The sequence below is a fragment of the Rhinoderma darwinii genome, chromosome 3, assembly GCF_050947455.1.
Source record: "Rhinoderma darwinii isolate aRhiDar2 chromosome 3, aRhiDar2.hap1, whole genome shotgun sequence".
NCBI lineage: Eukaryota > Metazoa > Chordata > Amphibia > Anura > Rhinodermatidae > Rhinoderma > Rhinoderma darwinii.
Genome location: NC_134689.1, coordinates 245,644,476 through 245,659,594, shown reverse-complemented (window position 1 = coordinate 245,659,594; position 15,119 = coordinate 245,644,476). Strand labels below are relative to the sequence as shown.

General features: G+C 40.1%; 1 protein-coding gene across 2 annotated transcripts in view; it reads left to right on the top strand.

Moving 5' to 3' along the window:
- SCAPER (S-phase cyclin A associated protein in the ER) overlaps positions 1–8,022 on the top strand; it is a 217,718-nt gene extending 209,696 nt beyond the window's left edge. For both annotated transcript variants that reach the window (XM_075857645.1, XM_075857644.1), the window contains exons 30-31: positions 2,393–2,444; positions 7,564–8,022. In XM_075857645.1, the coding sequence (XP_075713760.1) occupies positions 2,393–2,444; positions 7,564–7,652 (141 nt within the window). In that variant the 3' untranslated portion in view covers positions 7,653–8,022. The remainder of the gene's footprint in view (positions 1–2,392; positions 2,445–7,563) is intronic.
- The last annotated feature ends 7,097 nt before the right edge of the window (positions 8,023–15,119 follow it).

Here is a 15,119-nt window from a genome sequence, read left to right as displayed (position 1 = left end):
TGACCGCAGACAGGCCTGTTCCTATAATATTCGTGTACACATTCCATGATAAAAGCGAAGCTGTCTCCATTTGGTGTTTAGATGTGAACGCTGCAGCGATTTTATGGTTAATTGTGAGTTTATTGTTCAAATCAGAAATTTATCACGGACTATAGGAAAATGATTTTTTATGTTCTTCAACAAATATATTTTAGATTTCGTGCGTGAATGTTTCCTAAAGCCAGCACAAATGGATGAGCTTTAAAATAATCGCATGGCACGACGTTTCCATTTTACTGTAGGTCACAATGTAGTTTATCTAATAAATATAATATATTTGTGCGACCTTTGTAAATAGGAAAAATAACACAGAAAACTTAGATTTTTGCACTTAGATAATTTTTTCTGTGTAGAGTTTAGAAAATAAACAAATGGGATTTTCTGAGGGTAACAATTATTATTTGTTTATAGATATTATTACATTATTGTTAATAATAGTATAGTGCAGATTAGTATATTTGCAATACAATATATCTCTAACCTCTGATTAAATAGTATTCTGTATTATGTCAATATTTTTGTTTATTTAATGTAGTGGAGAAAATATATAAATAAATATATATATACATACAATTATTATTTTATTATTAACGCCATTATAAGCCATTGTCCACTGTGGCATTATTGCAACTAATATATTTCTTATGTTGTCACCTTGGGAAAGATGCCATGTAGAGAATAACATTGTTATTGTCTCGGCACTCTTTGTAATACTTAACTTTAGGAACAGTTATTTTATTATGACATGTTTTGTATCTACAGTGGGATTTTATAACGGAACAATGTTTGAAAAGTTGCATCTCTTTCCTTTCCCTAGAAAATGAACTCCTTTTAACATAATAACCTGTTTTTGTAATCCCCTCTCTCGGCTATATCTATCAAACCACAAAAGGTGACCACAGGCTAAATAGAAATACATTTTAGACAGCATAAAGTCTGTTAAACATATGTGTTTTTTATCACTAGAAACACCCTGATACATGAGAAGAAAATGGTAACGAATTCTAAGAACTTGACTTTGGAGCATGATATATCAGATAGTAGCTGCTTTAGATATGGGAGGATTAACCCATTATTATTTTTTATCTATGTAATTAGTAGTGAAGCCATTTAACAACAGAATGTCTTTATTTCTATCATTCTTTTTTTTTTTTTTAATGGAATGACTAGAAATATTTTGTAATGAGCCATAATCAGAATACATTTTCAAAAGTCATTTTTAGCCATGACTGCCGATAAATGTATGTACGTGATATCTAGTACAGAAAGTACAGTAAAAAGAAAAAATGGACTCTCTGATCTTTGCATTTACCTTGTATATGATTGTGAGGAGTAAAAGGGCTACATCTGAACAATGTTCATTTTTGGAGCATATTATTCTGTAAAGCGTGATACATGCACTACAGTCCTGTTAAATAGTTAAGATCTCTGCAAGAGCCTAGAGTCCAAGAGATGACTTAGATTGAATTGGTTTGTGTAGAACACATATAATATTAAAATATGTATGTATGTACATATATATATATATATATATATATATATATATATATATATATATGGCTGAAGGACCGTAATATATATATATATATATATATATATATATATATATATATATAGCTGAAGGACTGTAATGTAGTCCATTCTTCTGCAGACATTGGTAGTGGGTGAGTTAAGTTCAGACAGGAGCTGTGAGCTGTGTAATTTTTTGCTCTGCTCAGTTACTCTCTGGCCTCTAATCTTATAACCTATAAACACTGTGTCACTTTTGCTTATTTTTCATTGTACAGAGGAAGCGGGAGCTTGGTTGCTTCCTCTGCTCAGTGCTCCATGCTGGCCGCGGCTGCTGGAAAGATGATGTCTGCACCTCCCTCTCTCCCCTGGCATATACCTACACTTTTTTAAAAACTCACTCAACCAAACTTTTTTAACAGTTTTGGAGCTAGCGTATAAGAGCCATGCGTTCACCGAGGGACACGTGTTCTTTGTTTGGCCACTTGTGAAATGATGGTGGTTGTGTAAGGTACTAAATGATGGTGGTTGTGTAAGGTACTAAATGATGGTGGTTGTGTAAGGTACTAAAGTGTAACTTGAATTTTGGATGTGGGTTAGGTTAAATGAAATATGTCCATTAATGGAAGGTAGCTTAGAGCGCCATGCGTGGTTGCTGTTTGGTTAGGGGTTTTAGTCATTCTTAATTTACACAATATAAACAAAAAGATTATGGGAAAGAAGCCTATGAGCACTTATATGAACTAATGGTGCCCAGTTCACTGTAAATTGAGAATTGTACCAGCGTGTAAGGATTGTAGCCGTTTGCCGCTCTGCTAACCACTACATTGTCCTATTGTCTTAGGACTGTTTGCAAGGATCAAGTCATCCCGACAGCAAGACGGCTCTTCACAAAGGTAATGTAACCAAGGCTGGGTGATTGCAGTCATTCAGACACACAACTGTCTATCCTCCTGACCTTCAGACCAAGCAAATGGCTTGTTTTCAGGATAAGTCATTGACAGACCAAGCAGCATAATGAACATGGTGCTAATTCATTGTACATAATGACACTGAACAACTTCACAACAAAAGCCTTTTGAGAGCAAGCTTGTTCTTTTATTACCAACAAAAGCGAGTTTACTTAAAGGCTCTGCCGTCTATTGGAAATAGTTACTTGCTAAACAAACTAGCATTATGGGAGCAGGTTAAATTACCTCCACATTACACACTCCCTGCAGAACGCTGCACTTCATAGAGGCTGTGAACCTGACAATTCAAAGTGTTTGTTGAACCCTCTGCGGGTGGTCTTTTAGTCTTACCACCATTGCCCTTGTGAACTTTGGAGAATTGTGACAAACCTATGTAAAGTCACTTAAAAGAAACCAGGAAAAAATGAATAGTATGAATACCAGTACAAAAAAAAAAGACTCGGTGTAGCTCTTAGATAGTGCTTCAGGCAAAATCTTGTCCACTGCCGATGTTTTCATCAGTGAAATCCTCTTCCCATTCAACCTCTAAAAGTGCAGTTATTTTAGTTACAACTCTAGACCCTAGAGCCCAAAATGTTTTGTTTTTCTTAGTCAAATACTTCATACATCTACTGTAACTAAGCTGAATTCAGTTCCTACCTATATTCATAGGAAATACAGAAATATAATATGCTTGGTCTAAAACAGCTACATTTTTCTTGGCTTAAGTATTTTGTCTTCTTTATACAATATAAATATTAGGGTCTTCAGCTTTACTGTAAATGGTCTTAAATGTAATATTTAGTGACTTTTAATTGAGATATCGGGCAGATGTGCCCAGTTTTTTTTTGATCACTGTAGGAGATCGGGCTATTTGAAATGTGTAGGACTGCACTATACATGCTGCCCCCTTACAGCTGATGCCCTTTGTAAATACTACTATCCAAGCTCAGAGATAATATCTCCTGTAATAAGATTATACAGAGGCTGCGTTCTTACACTGATAATACCCTGGAGGTTTCTAAATTAATTTTACAACATGTTAACCCATCCTAACATATGATGTAACTGTACGCTATGGCTGGGGAGGATGGGTATGGAGCGGGCTCACAGGCTGCGCCCACTCCTACCAGCCGTCATTTCACTGTAATGGCCAGGATCACAGGTAACTCCGATCCCAGGTGTCAAAGCAATTAGAAGGAGGGGGGAACCCCCTCTGTCGCTTTTTTGCTTGCGATGTGATCGCAGGGTATCATGGTTGCCTTGGGGCCTCAAGAAAGTCCCCAGGTCTGCCATCTTTGTGCTCCTATTTAGCCTTCCATGTAGATGCCATAAATGTCCCATAGATGCGGGCCGCACCTAACTCTAGATCAGGGCACCCTCACCCCGTCCTACCTTGTGTGACTCATACTGTTCCTCAACCACTGTCTGATCGGATGTTTGAGAGTTACAGAAAAAGCCAAGCTCGCTGAGCTACACTGTTTACGTAACTTCCATAGAAGTTTGTCTATATCATAAATGTCCAAGATGGGAAAACTCCTTTTTTAGGAGCCGGTAAAAATGACAATATACTGCAATACAAAGGTGCGAATAAAACTACACCTCGTCTTTCAAATAACAAGCCCTTAAATATTACAAAATTGATCTCTTAACCCCTTGACGCACCATGACGCATTGGTACTTCGTGGTGCAGGGGGGTGATGTTTGGAGCGCGCTCCATATGCTGCGGGAGTCGGCTGTGTTTTACAGCCGACACCCGGGACTAACAGCCGGGAGCAGCGATCGCGCTGTTCCTGGCTGGTTAAGCCCTCAAATGCTGCAGTCAATCGCGACCACAGCATCTGAGGCGTTGAAAAGAGAGGGGCGGCCCCCTCCGACAGCTCATCACCCCCCCCCCTGCAACGAGATCGGGGGGTGCCGATGGTTGTTATGGCAGCCCAAGGGCCTAATGAAGGCCCCCGGGGCTGCCTTCACTCTGCCTCTGTTAAACTCTGCCTGTGGCAGGGCTTAACAGATGCCTGTAAAAATTACAATATACTGCAATACATTCGTGTTGCAGTATATTGTACCAGCAAAATTTAAAAAAAATTCCCATTCCCATTTTTCCTCTAATGTAATGTAAAAAATAAAAAAAAGTAAACAAAAGGTATTGCTGCGTCCGTAAAAGTCTGAACTATTACAATATTGCGTTATTTAACGCGCATGGTGAGCGCCGTAAAAAATTAAAATTAATTATTACCAGGGTGGTCACAATGTAGCTCGGTGGCCTCTTTTATGTGACTCCTGACCCCATTCCCAGGACTCCAGACACAACACATCTGTGATCCGATCTGCTTAACTGCTCTTCACCATTGCCAATCTAATATTGCATAGATTGGCACTAGAAAAGATGGTGGCATTCAAGAGGCTGCTTAGCTTAGAGGAGTAGACAGCTGTGCAGTGGAGGAGATAACTGTGTTGTATTATAAAGGCACTGTGCCTGCCACATATGCATATTCACTTCTCTGGCAATTCTTTTTATACATTGCTAAGGCTCTGTTCACACTGGCATCATGGCTTCCGTTCATGGCATCGTGGCACTCTTCCAGATCCGTGGTATTACTTATAATGGGGTCCATTAGGGCCCCGTCAAAGTTTCTGCGCTATTCTTGTCGTCAAAAGTAATGTAACATGGGTCATACCTAAGAAGAACCGGAGAACTTGCTGTGGCATGTTCTTCTATTCTTTCATGATTGATACTCCTGAATGGCAGTTTGACATTATTGTGGTTCCCAAAGACGGTTAGTCGGACACCCCTGATGTATTATTAAACTGCCACAAGAGCCCCTCTCTCCTACTCTACAGCTTGTGATATACCGTATTTTTCAGACAATAAGACGCAGTTTTTAGCAAGAATAAATCTTGCTAAAAAGTCCCTGCGTTTTATAGTCGGCAGTCAAGGGACCCGGCAGCGCCATCATGGAGGGGGGAGGGGATGATGTTTGGAGCGGGCTCAGCGCAGGTGTCAGCTGTGTTTTACAGCTGACACACTGCTCTAACGGCCAGGAACAGTGATGGCGTTGCTGCCCGTTTAGTTAAATGCTGAGGCATTTATAAGGGTCGTCCCATGAAGGACATTTATGACATATCCACAGGATATGTCATAAATGTTAGATAGATTTGCGTCCCACCTCTTGGACCCGCACCTATCTCTAGAACGGGGCCCCCTAAACCCTGTTCTAGCTTACTCGGCACCGCTGTCTCCCTGCCACTTCCTGGTTAGGTGGTCGGGAGTTACGGAAACAGCCGAGTGTTCGCTGAGCTACGCTGTTTCCGTAACTCCCATAGAAGTGAACGGGAGTTACGGAAACAACTTAACACCGCGAGCTACGCTGTTTCCGGAAATCTATAGCCATGAAAACAGCGTATATGGTCCAGTTACGGAAACAGCGTGACTCGCTGAGCTACGCTGTTTCCGGAACTCCCACAGAACTGAATAGTAGTAACGGAAACAGCGTAGCATGCTACGCTGCTTCTGTAACTGCCGTTCACTACTATGGAAATAGCTCAGCGAGTTACGCTGTTTCCGTAACTCATTCATGTATTGCAGTGTATTGTACCATCGCTGGTTCAAGTCCCCTAGGGGAACTAATAAAATGTGTAAATAGAAAGTTAGATACATTTTCAGGAGTGTAAAAAAAATATTAAAAGTTTAAAAAGAAAAACCTTTTCCCATTTTTCCCCAAGCACAATGTAAAAAAAATAAATAAATTTGGTATCGTTGCGTTTGTAAAAGTCTGAAATATTACAATATAGCATTATTTGACTCGCACGGTGAATGGCGTAAAAACAAAAAAATGTGAAACGCCAGAATCGTTGTTTTTTGGTTAAAGAGGCTCTGTCACCACATTATAAGTGCCCTGTCTCCTACATAAGGAGATCGGCGCTATAATGTAGATGACAGCAGCGCTTTTTATTTAAAAAAACGATCTATTTTTACCACTTTATTAGCGATTTTAGATTTATGCTAATGAGTTGCTTAATGCCCAAGTGGGCGTATTTTTACTTTGGTCAGCGTCATACACTCCCCTGTACAACTACCACTTGGTCTAAAGTAAAAATACGCCCACTTGGGCATTAAGCAACTCATTAGCATAAATCTAAAATCTATAATAAAGTGGTAAAAACAGATCGTTTTTTTTAAATAAAAAATTTCTGCTGTCACCTACATTATAGCCCCGATCTCCTTATGTAGGAGACAGGGCACTTATAATGTGGTGACAGAGCCTCTTTAACATAGCACTAAAAAGAATGATGGTTATAAAAACTGCAGCTCGTCCCGCAAAAAATAAGCTCTCACACCGCTCAAACAATGAAAAATTATAAAAGTTATGGCTCTCAGAATGTGGTGAAACCGAACAAATAATTTTTTTTAACCAATAGTTTTTTCTTTGTAAAAGTAGTAAAATATGACATTTTTCCTATTTTCTGTTGTCTAAAATCTGGGTGCGTCTTATAGTCAGGTGCGTCTTATAGTCCGAAAAATACAGTACATTGTCATTTCACCGATCCTTTCATGTGAATATCCAGCAGAGCCCACAGATATTAATATATGAGATAAAGCTAGTTTTTGCAGAATTGATTTAATATTTACTGTGTACCTCACCATCTGTTACTGTACTTTCTTTCCTTTTAAATGTCCACTAAAAAAAACATGGAAGACTATAGCATTTCAATGACGGGACATTCTTTGTAAAGGGCAATGACCCTGGCTGTGAACTAGAAGAGCCTGTCTTCAATCCTATGTAAACTATGTGTGACCTCAAACATGGCCTCTTTATATCTCTGTGGTCCCCTCTCTAGTTGAGCGAATGGCATAGGAAAACAAATAAAGCAATAAATGACTACCAGTCTCTAGCAGGGATCGTCTCTAATGTGTTTAGCAGGAGGTTGTATAAACACCGGTGAATAATCGCACCTCCCCCCCTTACAGATATCCTGATCACACCGTATCTGATGACTCTGCATATTTTCATATTGCTGTGATATATATAATAATGCTTCTTTTCCTATTTTTCACCCTCAGATTATAGGCAGCAATATTTGGAATTCTGCTGCCGCTTTCCACGTCAATGCTGGGAGCCCTCACAACAATTTTTCTTGAAAAAAGTCTAAGTTTATAATTTTTTAAGCATTTTAATATGGATGAAGTGCTTATGGATCTTGGCCGCCCATAAAATACACAGGATTATGATACTATGTAATTATGCACTGCGTGTAAAAATGCCCCCATATGTTTATTGTGCACTATTTATATGTCCAGTGTGTAGATACTGTTTGGTGTGAGATTTTGCCCGCATGCTAGGCTTGACTTGGCCGATCCATTTTTTATTCACTACTCACTACCAAATGATTCTCATCTCGCGCCGTGTTTAGCTGTGGGTTGAGGATCATTTGGCAGTAATCGATAACTGTATTAAAATTAATATGTATGTTATATATATATATCATATATATATCTTGCAATAAAATAACTTATTTTTTTCTCTGTGTGTCATTTCAGTTTATGCCCTTTGATGTACATTCACCCAACACGAAGCAATTTAGTTTTTGTTTTTTTTTGCTGTTTTTATATGTGTGTAAAGCAAAATCCAAATAGGCATCGAAGTCCACAAGTTTACAATTAGAATTCATGTTAGAAAAAAAACCACAAGATCTAGTTATGGTTGAGAAGCTCGGAGTCTTTTGCAGACTCACTGTTAAGAGCAACCAAGCACACACTGACAAATGTAAAATATCTGCTTCCGTTCCACAGAAAATTATTCTATTACTGAAAATAGATCGGGAGCTCATCTGTCTACCACAAAGCTTTGTTTTTATGATCTTGGAATTTTTAAGAATAACGTGTGCGGTGGATATGAAGGCTTTAGTGGAACACGTGAGCATCACTACAGTAAAGTATAAACATTTCAGCACATTTAGTGTGATAAATAAAGGTTTCCTAGAAGGAACGACGCGTTTCTTATAAGTGAGATTGTATAATAATAATGATTTATATATTCTGCAGTGCTTCTCCTTGAGGGGTCGCAGTACGCACTAAAAGACGAATATTCAAATCAAATGCACATCTAATGGTAATTACCCTGTTTAATAGAGTTCTCTATCGAGAAGCCATAAGTGGAGTGGCACTTTACATGGGGAAATAACCTTGTATGAACCATCCAGTCAGTATCGATAAACACCGATCTAAATGACACCATGATGCAGCGAGCACAGTGAAAAGAACAAGAGAAGGAATGAAGAAGTATGGATAAAAATATTAGTTGACAACTGAAAGAGCTCATAGGAGAGTTAAATACCAATAACGTAAATATATCTTGGTTACTTTGGGATGATACGTTGTCAGATGGTTGCTCCACATTCTACTCTGGTTCATTTTATGTGTAATTGTTGCACATGCCACCGGAACCACTTGTCATTTTTTATGTCTTAATGTCTTACGGTTTTTAGGGATGTTGTATATTTAGTATTATGTGTACTAATAAAGCTTGTGTTCTATTTACATTATTGGTATTTTATTGCCCTATGCGCTCTTTTGGTTATATATTGCATGTTTGCCTCTAGAGTTTATATTATTTGGGGACACTGCATTGTATAGGTTTGATTGAAACATGTTAGTTTGTCGAAGGGATGTTGGGGTAGCTATGATATAATTTTGTGACATAAGCACAATAAAGACGTGAGTTAAAACTGTGAATACTAGGACAGTCTGATGGTTAGAGGCAAGCAATACAGAGTATCTGTTCAGCCGGAGATGTCTTTTAGATGAGCCCAAGAGATTGTAATGACGGAGAATAAATGTAGGTCATTGGCCCAATGAGAGCATAGGTTGGTAGACAGAGATGAGAGCGCACCTATAGGAAGGTGCAGTATTGTGGAAAGTCTTGAATTTTATTTTAGAAAAATCAGGTAACCAGTGTAATGGCTTACCATTGGTCAGAAAGAATAAAGGGGCTGCTGCACTCATGATGGAGTCATTTTGGTCTGGATTAGTGTGTTAGGGTCAATCGTGAGGTAAAGATGTGAGAGAAGGCATCATGTTATATCATGGGGCCGTCTGTAAGGAATAAAAGGCTGATTTACTTAAATACAACTCCTAGATAGCAGGCATGGAGTTTAGATGGTGCATTTCACAAAAAAAAATTAAATCATATGGTTTAGGCAAACTGGAAGATGGAGAAGACAAGTTCAGTATCGGAAAGACTGAGTTTTAGAATAGTGTATGACAGCTGAGTAACACTCACTGCCTATCTATTGTAAATCTCGATCTGTTCGCTTGCAAACCACTGGTATAGTAAATGAGGATAGTAGATTTGTATTTCTTTCCTTAGTGCATCTTGATGCCATCTCTTCTCCGGATTAGCGACGCATATGCACCTGGCCGTCCACATGATGCAAAAGAAAATGTGATTCACCAGTCTAGCCCACCTTCTTCCATTGCTTTATGGTCCAGATGTGATGCTCATGTGCCCATTTTAGGCGCTTTTTCTGGTGGACAAAGTTCAGCATGGGCACTCTTGACAGGTCTGCAGCTACGCAGCCCTAAACGTGTGTCCTGACACCATAGCCAGCATTAACTTTTTCAGCAATTTGTGCTACAGTAGCTCTTCTGTAGGATTGGTCCAGACGGGTTAGCGTTGGCTCCGCATGCACATCAATGAGCCTTGGGCGCCCATGAGCCAGTCACCAGTTGGTGCGTACTAACTACTGCATACTTGGAATACCCCACAAGACCCGCAGTTGTGGAGGTCCTCTGTTGTTTAGTCATCACAATTTGGCCCCTATCAAAGTCGCTCAGATCCTTACACCTGGTTATTTTTCTGCTTCCAACACTTCCACTTCTAGAACTGACTGTTCACTTGCAGGCTAAAATATCCCACCCCGTTACAGGTACCATTGTAATGAGATAATCAATGCTATTCACTATACCTGTCAGTGGTTTTAATGTTATAGCTGATGTATGGCGGTGTATATTAGTAAGTAGCCTATATTCATGTTTGCCACAAATTTTATTACAATTATACCTAAAGCGTCCAAAATCTTGCCAGTAAAGCTTCATCATGGCGCAGTATACTACGACATCGCGGCTCCACCTCGGCCGGACATGGGGATGCTAAGCGTGTCTTTACCCTTTAGGTGTAGAACACAACTTTTCTATAATTTTATATACCAGAGAAATGAGTAGGATTCCGCTGATCATTAAACTCTTACAGCTTTTTTATTGAGTGCATAAACTGTGAAAATCATTTATATTTGAGAGAAAATTTGCCATGAAACCACAGACCCAATTTATAGAGGTATTTTCAGTCACACCCGTCTTGCTCTTCATACACCCACCAGTGCTAAGAAAAAAAATATATATGTGTGCCCCAGCAATGGTATAAAGCACATGGTAGGAGAAAAGAGGGCAAAGGAGAACAATTGTGAGAGCACCAACAAGCTTTCTTCCCTTGCTTCCTGAGTTTGTGATTTCTATGATAGCGCATTACTGAGTAATGAGATTAGCGGAGTATCTCTGATGCTGCTAATGCCATATGATTTGGAAGGTGTAAACACGTCTAGTGTACAACAAAACCACATCTTTAAAAACCACTTTAAGGATGCCGTTACTGACTCTCTGGAAATGAGTTCTCCCGACACTCTCAGATTACATTGCCAGGGTTTTTTAGCCTTTAATGCTGATAATTCATAATAACTAATCATAAATGATTGCAATTAGCACTAGTAAGTGGTATTGTTTTCATGTCTCTTATTTTCTAGTCCTTCCTGATGCTGAACTGAATGTCATTTGTTCAGCTTCCAAAGTGCTACCACACAGTAGTAACAGCCTTCCATTTAGTTCTAATGCATAATAAATCATAATTTCTACTATATCTGTCTATATTTGATGAACCACCATGCTGTAGATCTGCACCTTTATTTCAGCAGCTCCCCAATAAAAAAAAACCTTCCTTTTATTCAGTTACTAAATGTATAAACCAGTCCTGACATACAACTTGTAAATGTTCAAATGAGGGCATTTTGTTTCCTAGACACATAATATAAATAATATGGAAACATCGGTCCATTGATCTAAAGCATTGTAAATGTAGGTTCAGGGGTGTAACGATAGGGGTTGCAGAGGTTACAGTCGCAACCGGTGCCAGAGGGTGCCCAGTTGTCCATCTGCCCCATATGATGGCACCAGCACTGTCAGTGACGTCATTTTTGGGGGGCATTAATGGTTTTGCATTGGGGCCCTGGAATTTTAACTCCGCAGTCATGTCCCCATCTAGTGTTGCATCAGGACCTAGTGTTGCGGCACCGAGAGAAGACAGTACCGCGGAGTGGTAAGTTCCGTATATGCTGCAGTCTAATCTGTGATCTGAATTTATTTTAGGGGGTCTAGTCTGAGGTCTGAATTTTGGCATCTGTTCTGGGGACTATGCAGGTGATATGGATGCCGTGTGTGAGCAGGATGCGTCCAAGCATGCAGTGTGGTGAGAGATCTGAAAGCCTGCAGGAGCGAGAAGCGGCAGCCAGAACTGCAACTGCAGTACATAGGCAGCTGCTTCAGTGCAATATTTTTTTTTTATGTTGCCCACCTACACTTCCACAGAGCCCATGAACACCTCCTGTCTTCTCATTGCCCCTCAACAGTGCCCCTGTAAGGTTGCAACCCCATCCCTGGCCTCCTTCCAGCATCTTTGTTCCTCCAACCCTCTTCTCCCCCTTACAGAGCCCTGCCACTTAGCTTTGCCCCCTAACAGAGCCCCTGCCCACATACAGTCTCCATCCTGCCCCTCCACAGAGCTGCCAGTTTTCATTTCACCCTGCCACTGCATTTGATTGCCTCTCTGGTAATGAAGGGTCACGGGGGCGCAAAGACCTTGGCTATAGGGGGCCCAGAAATTCCCGATGGGGGCCCTGCCGGGTTTATGACACAGCACTGTGAAAAGGCATTGTGGCATGAGCACCCTTAACAATGGTCATGCCATATGGGTGGTCATTAAGGGATTAATAAATCTCCATAGTCTAGCCTTGGCCTAAAGAAAGGATATTTTTCATTACTCATGAAACACGATCCCACTAGTGAGCGGGATGGCAGAAGGGAGAGCAGGGAGCAGTGTAGATAAGAGGTATGTGATGTCTCGTACAACAGGGAGAGAGGAAATAACCACCGGTTCAGTGTATGGCCCATCAGACAAGCAGGAGTTATATACAAAGAGCTTGGTCATGTGACTGCATGTGAGTCTCGCTTACAGTGGCATTTCAGCTACAGACAGTACTTTCATAAGTTACTAATTTTACTGCAGTTAAAGTATCTGCACATGATTTTTAAAGATCGGAAAACCCCTTTAAGGCAGTACTCACCCACAGTCAAAACATATACACTACCGTTCAAAAGTTTAGGATCACTTAGAAATTTCCTTATTTTTGAAAGAAAAACACAGTTTTTTTCAATGAAGATAACATTAAATTAATCAGAAATACACTCTATACATTGTTAATGTGGTAAATGACTATTCTAGCTTCAAACGTCTGGTTTTTAATGCAATATCTACATAAGTGTATAGAGGCCCATTTCCAGCAACCATCACAGTGTTCTAATGGTACATTGTGTTTGCTAACTGTGTTAGAAGGCTAATGGATGATTAGAAAACACTTGAAAACCCTTGTGCAATTATGTTAGCACCGCTGTAAACAGTTTTGCTGTTTAGAGGAGCTATAAAACTGACCTTCCTTTGAGCTAGTTGAGAATCTGGATCATTACATTTGTGGGTTCGATTAAACTCTCCAAATGGCTAGAAAAAGAGAGCTTTCATGTGAAACTCGACAGTCTATTCTTGTTCTTAGAAATGAAGGTAATTTCTCATGCGAGAAATTGCCAAGAAACTGAAGATTTCCTACAACGGTGTGTACTACTCCCTTCAGAGGACAGCACAAACAGGCTCTAACCAGAGTAGAAAGAGAAGTGGGAGGCCCCGCTGCACAACTGAGCAACAAGACAAGTACATTAGAGTCTCTAGTTTGAGAAATAGACACCTCACAGGTCCTCAACTGGCAGCTTCATTAAATAGTACCCGCAAAACGCCAGTGTCAACGTCTACAGTGAAGTGGCGACTCCGGGATGCTGGCCTTCAGGGCAGAGTGGCAAAGAAAAAGCCATATCTGAGACTGGCTAATAAAAGGAAAAGATTAATATGGGCAAAAGCACACAGACATTGAACAGAGGAAGATTGGAAAAAAGTGTTATGGACAGACGAATCGAAGTTTGAGGTGTTTGGATCACACAGAAGAACATTTGTGAGACGCAGAACAACTGAAAAGATGCTGGAAGAGTGCCTGACGCCATCTGTCAAGCATGGTGGAGGTAATGTGATGGTCTGGGGTTGCTTTGGTACTGGTAAAGTGGGAGATTTGTACAAGGTAAAAGGGATTTTGAATAAGGAAGGCTATCACTCCATTTTGCAATGCCATGCCATACCCTGTGGACAGCGCTTGATTGGAGCCAATTTCATCCTACAACAGGACAATGACCCAAAGCACACCTCCAAATTATGCAAGAACTATTTAGGGAAGAAGCAGGCAGCTGGTATTCTATCTGTAATGGAGTGTCCAGCGCAGTCACCAGATCTCAACCCCATAGAGCTGTTGTGGGAGCAGCTTGACCGTATGGTACGCAAGAAGTGCCCATCAAGTCAATCCAACTTGTGGGAGGGCCTTCTGGAAGCATGGGGTGAAATTTCTCCCGATTACCTCAGCAAATTAACAGCTAGAATGCCAAAGGTCTGCAATGCTGTAATTGCTGCAAATGGAGCATTCTTTGACGGAAGCAAAGTTTGAAGGAGAAAATTATTATTTCAAATAAAAATCATTATTTCTAACCCTTGTCAATGTCTTGACTATATTTTCTAGTCATTTTGCAACTCATTTGAAAAATATAAGTGTGAGTTTTCATGGAAAACACCAAATTGTCTGGGTGACACAAAACTTTTGAACGGTAGTGTATGCTTAGGGTCAAGATGGGTCAAAATCATTAAAAGACTATCCTGCTGGATATATTTTGACGTAACATCAAAAATGTAATATTGTAGAGAGAACGTTTGGATTTTACAGGTAGTAGCAGTGTGGTCTTCTTCAGGCAGATGTTTTCATTTATTTTTCTAGACAGATGCTTGTAGTGCAGATATCATAAATGTCCACCACTGATCCACTGTGTCAGAAGCTCTCAGTGAAATTCCCTCAATGTCTTATGCCTCATGCAGACGACCGTGTGTGCCGTCCGAGTCCCATCAGTGATCCGAGGAAAATAGGACATGTTCTATCTTTCCTCGGATCGGAGATTGAGACCATTTCTCACGGACCCGATTCAACGGCTAAAATGAATGGGTCCATGAAGACTATCAGGTGCCACTCGGATGCCGTCAAAAATGGCACAACAATCGTGTGCATGAGGCATTAGGGTGTGTCCCCACGGGACAAAAAATTCCACTGAAAATCTGTGACAATTCCGTAGCAAAATCAGCATGATAGACGTGCAGATTTTGTTGCATATATCACCGCAAATTTTACCCCTCTCAATGAAAGTAGTGAAATCCA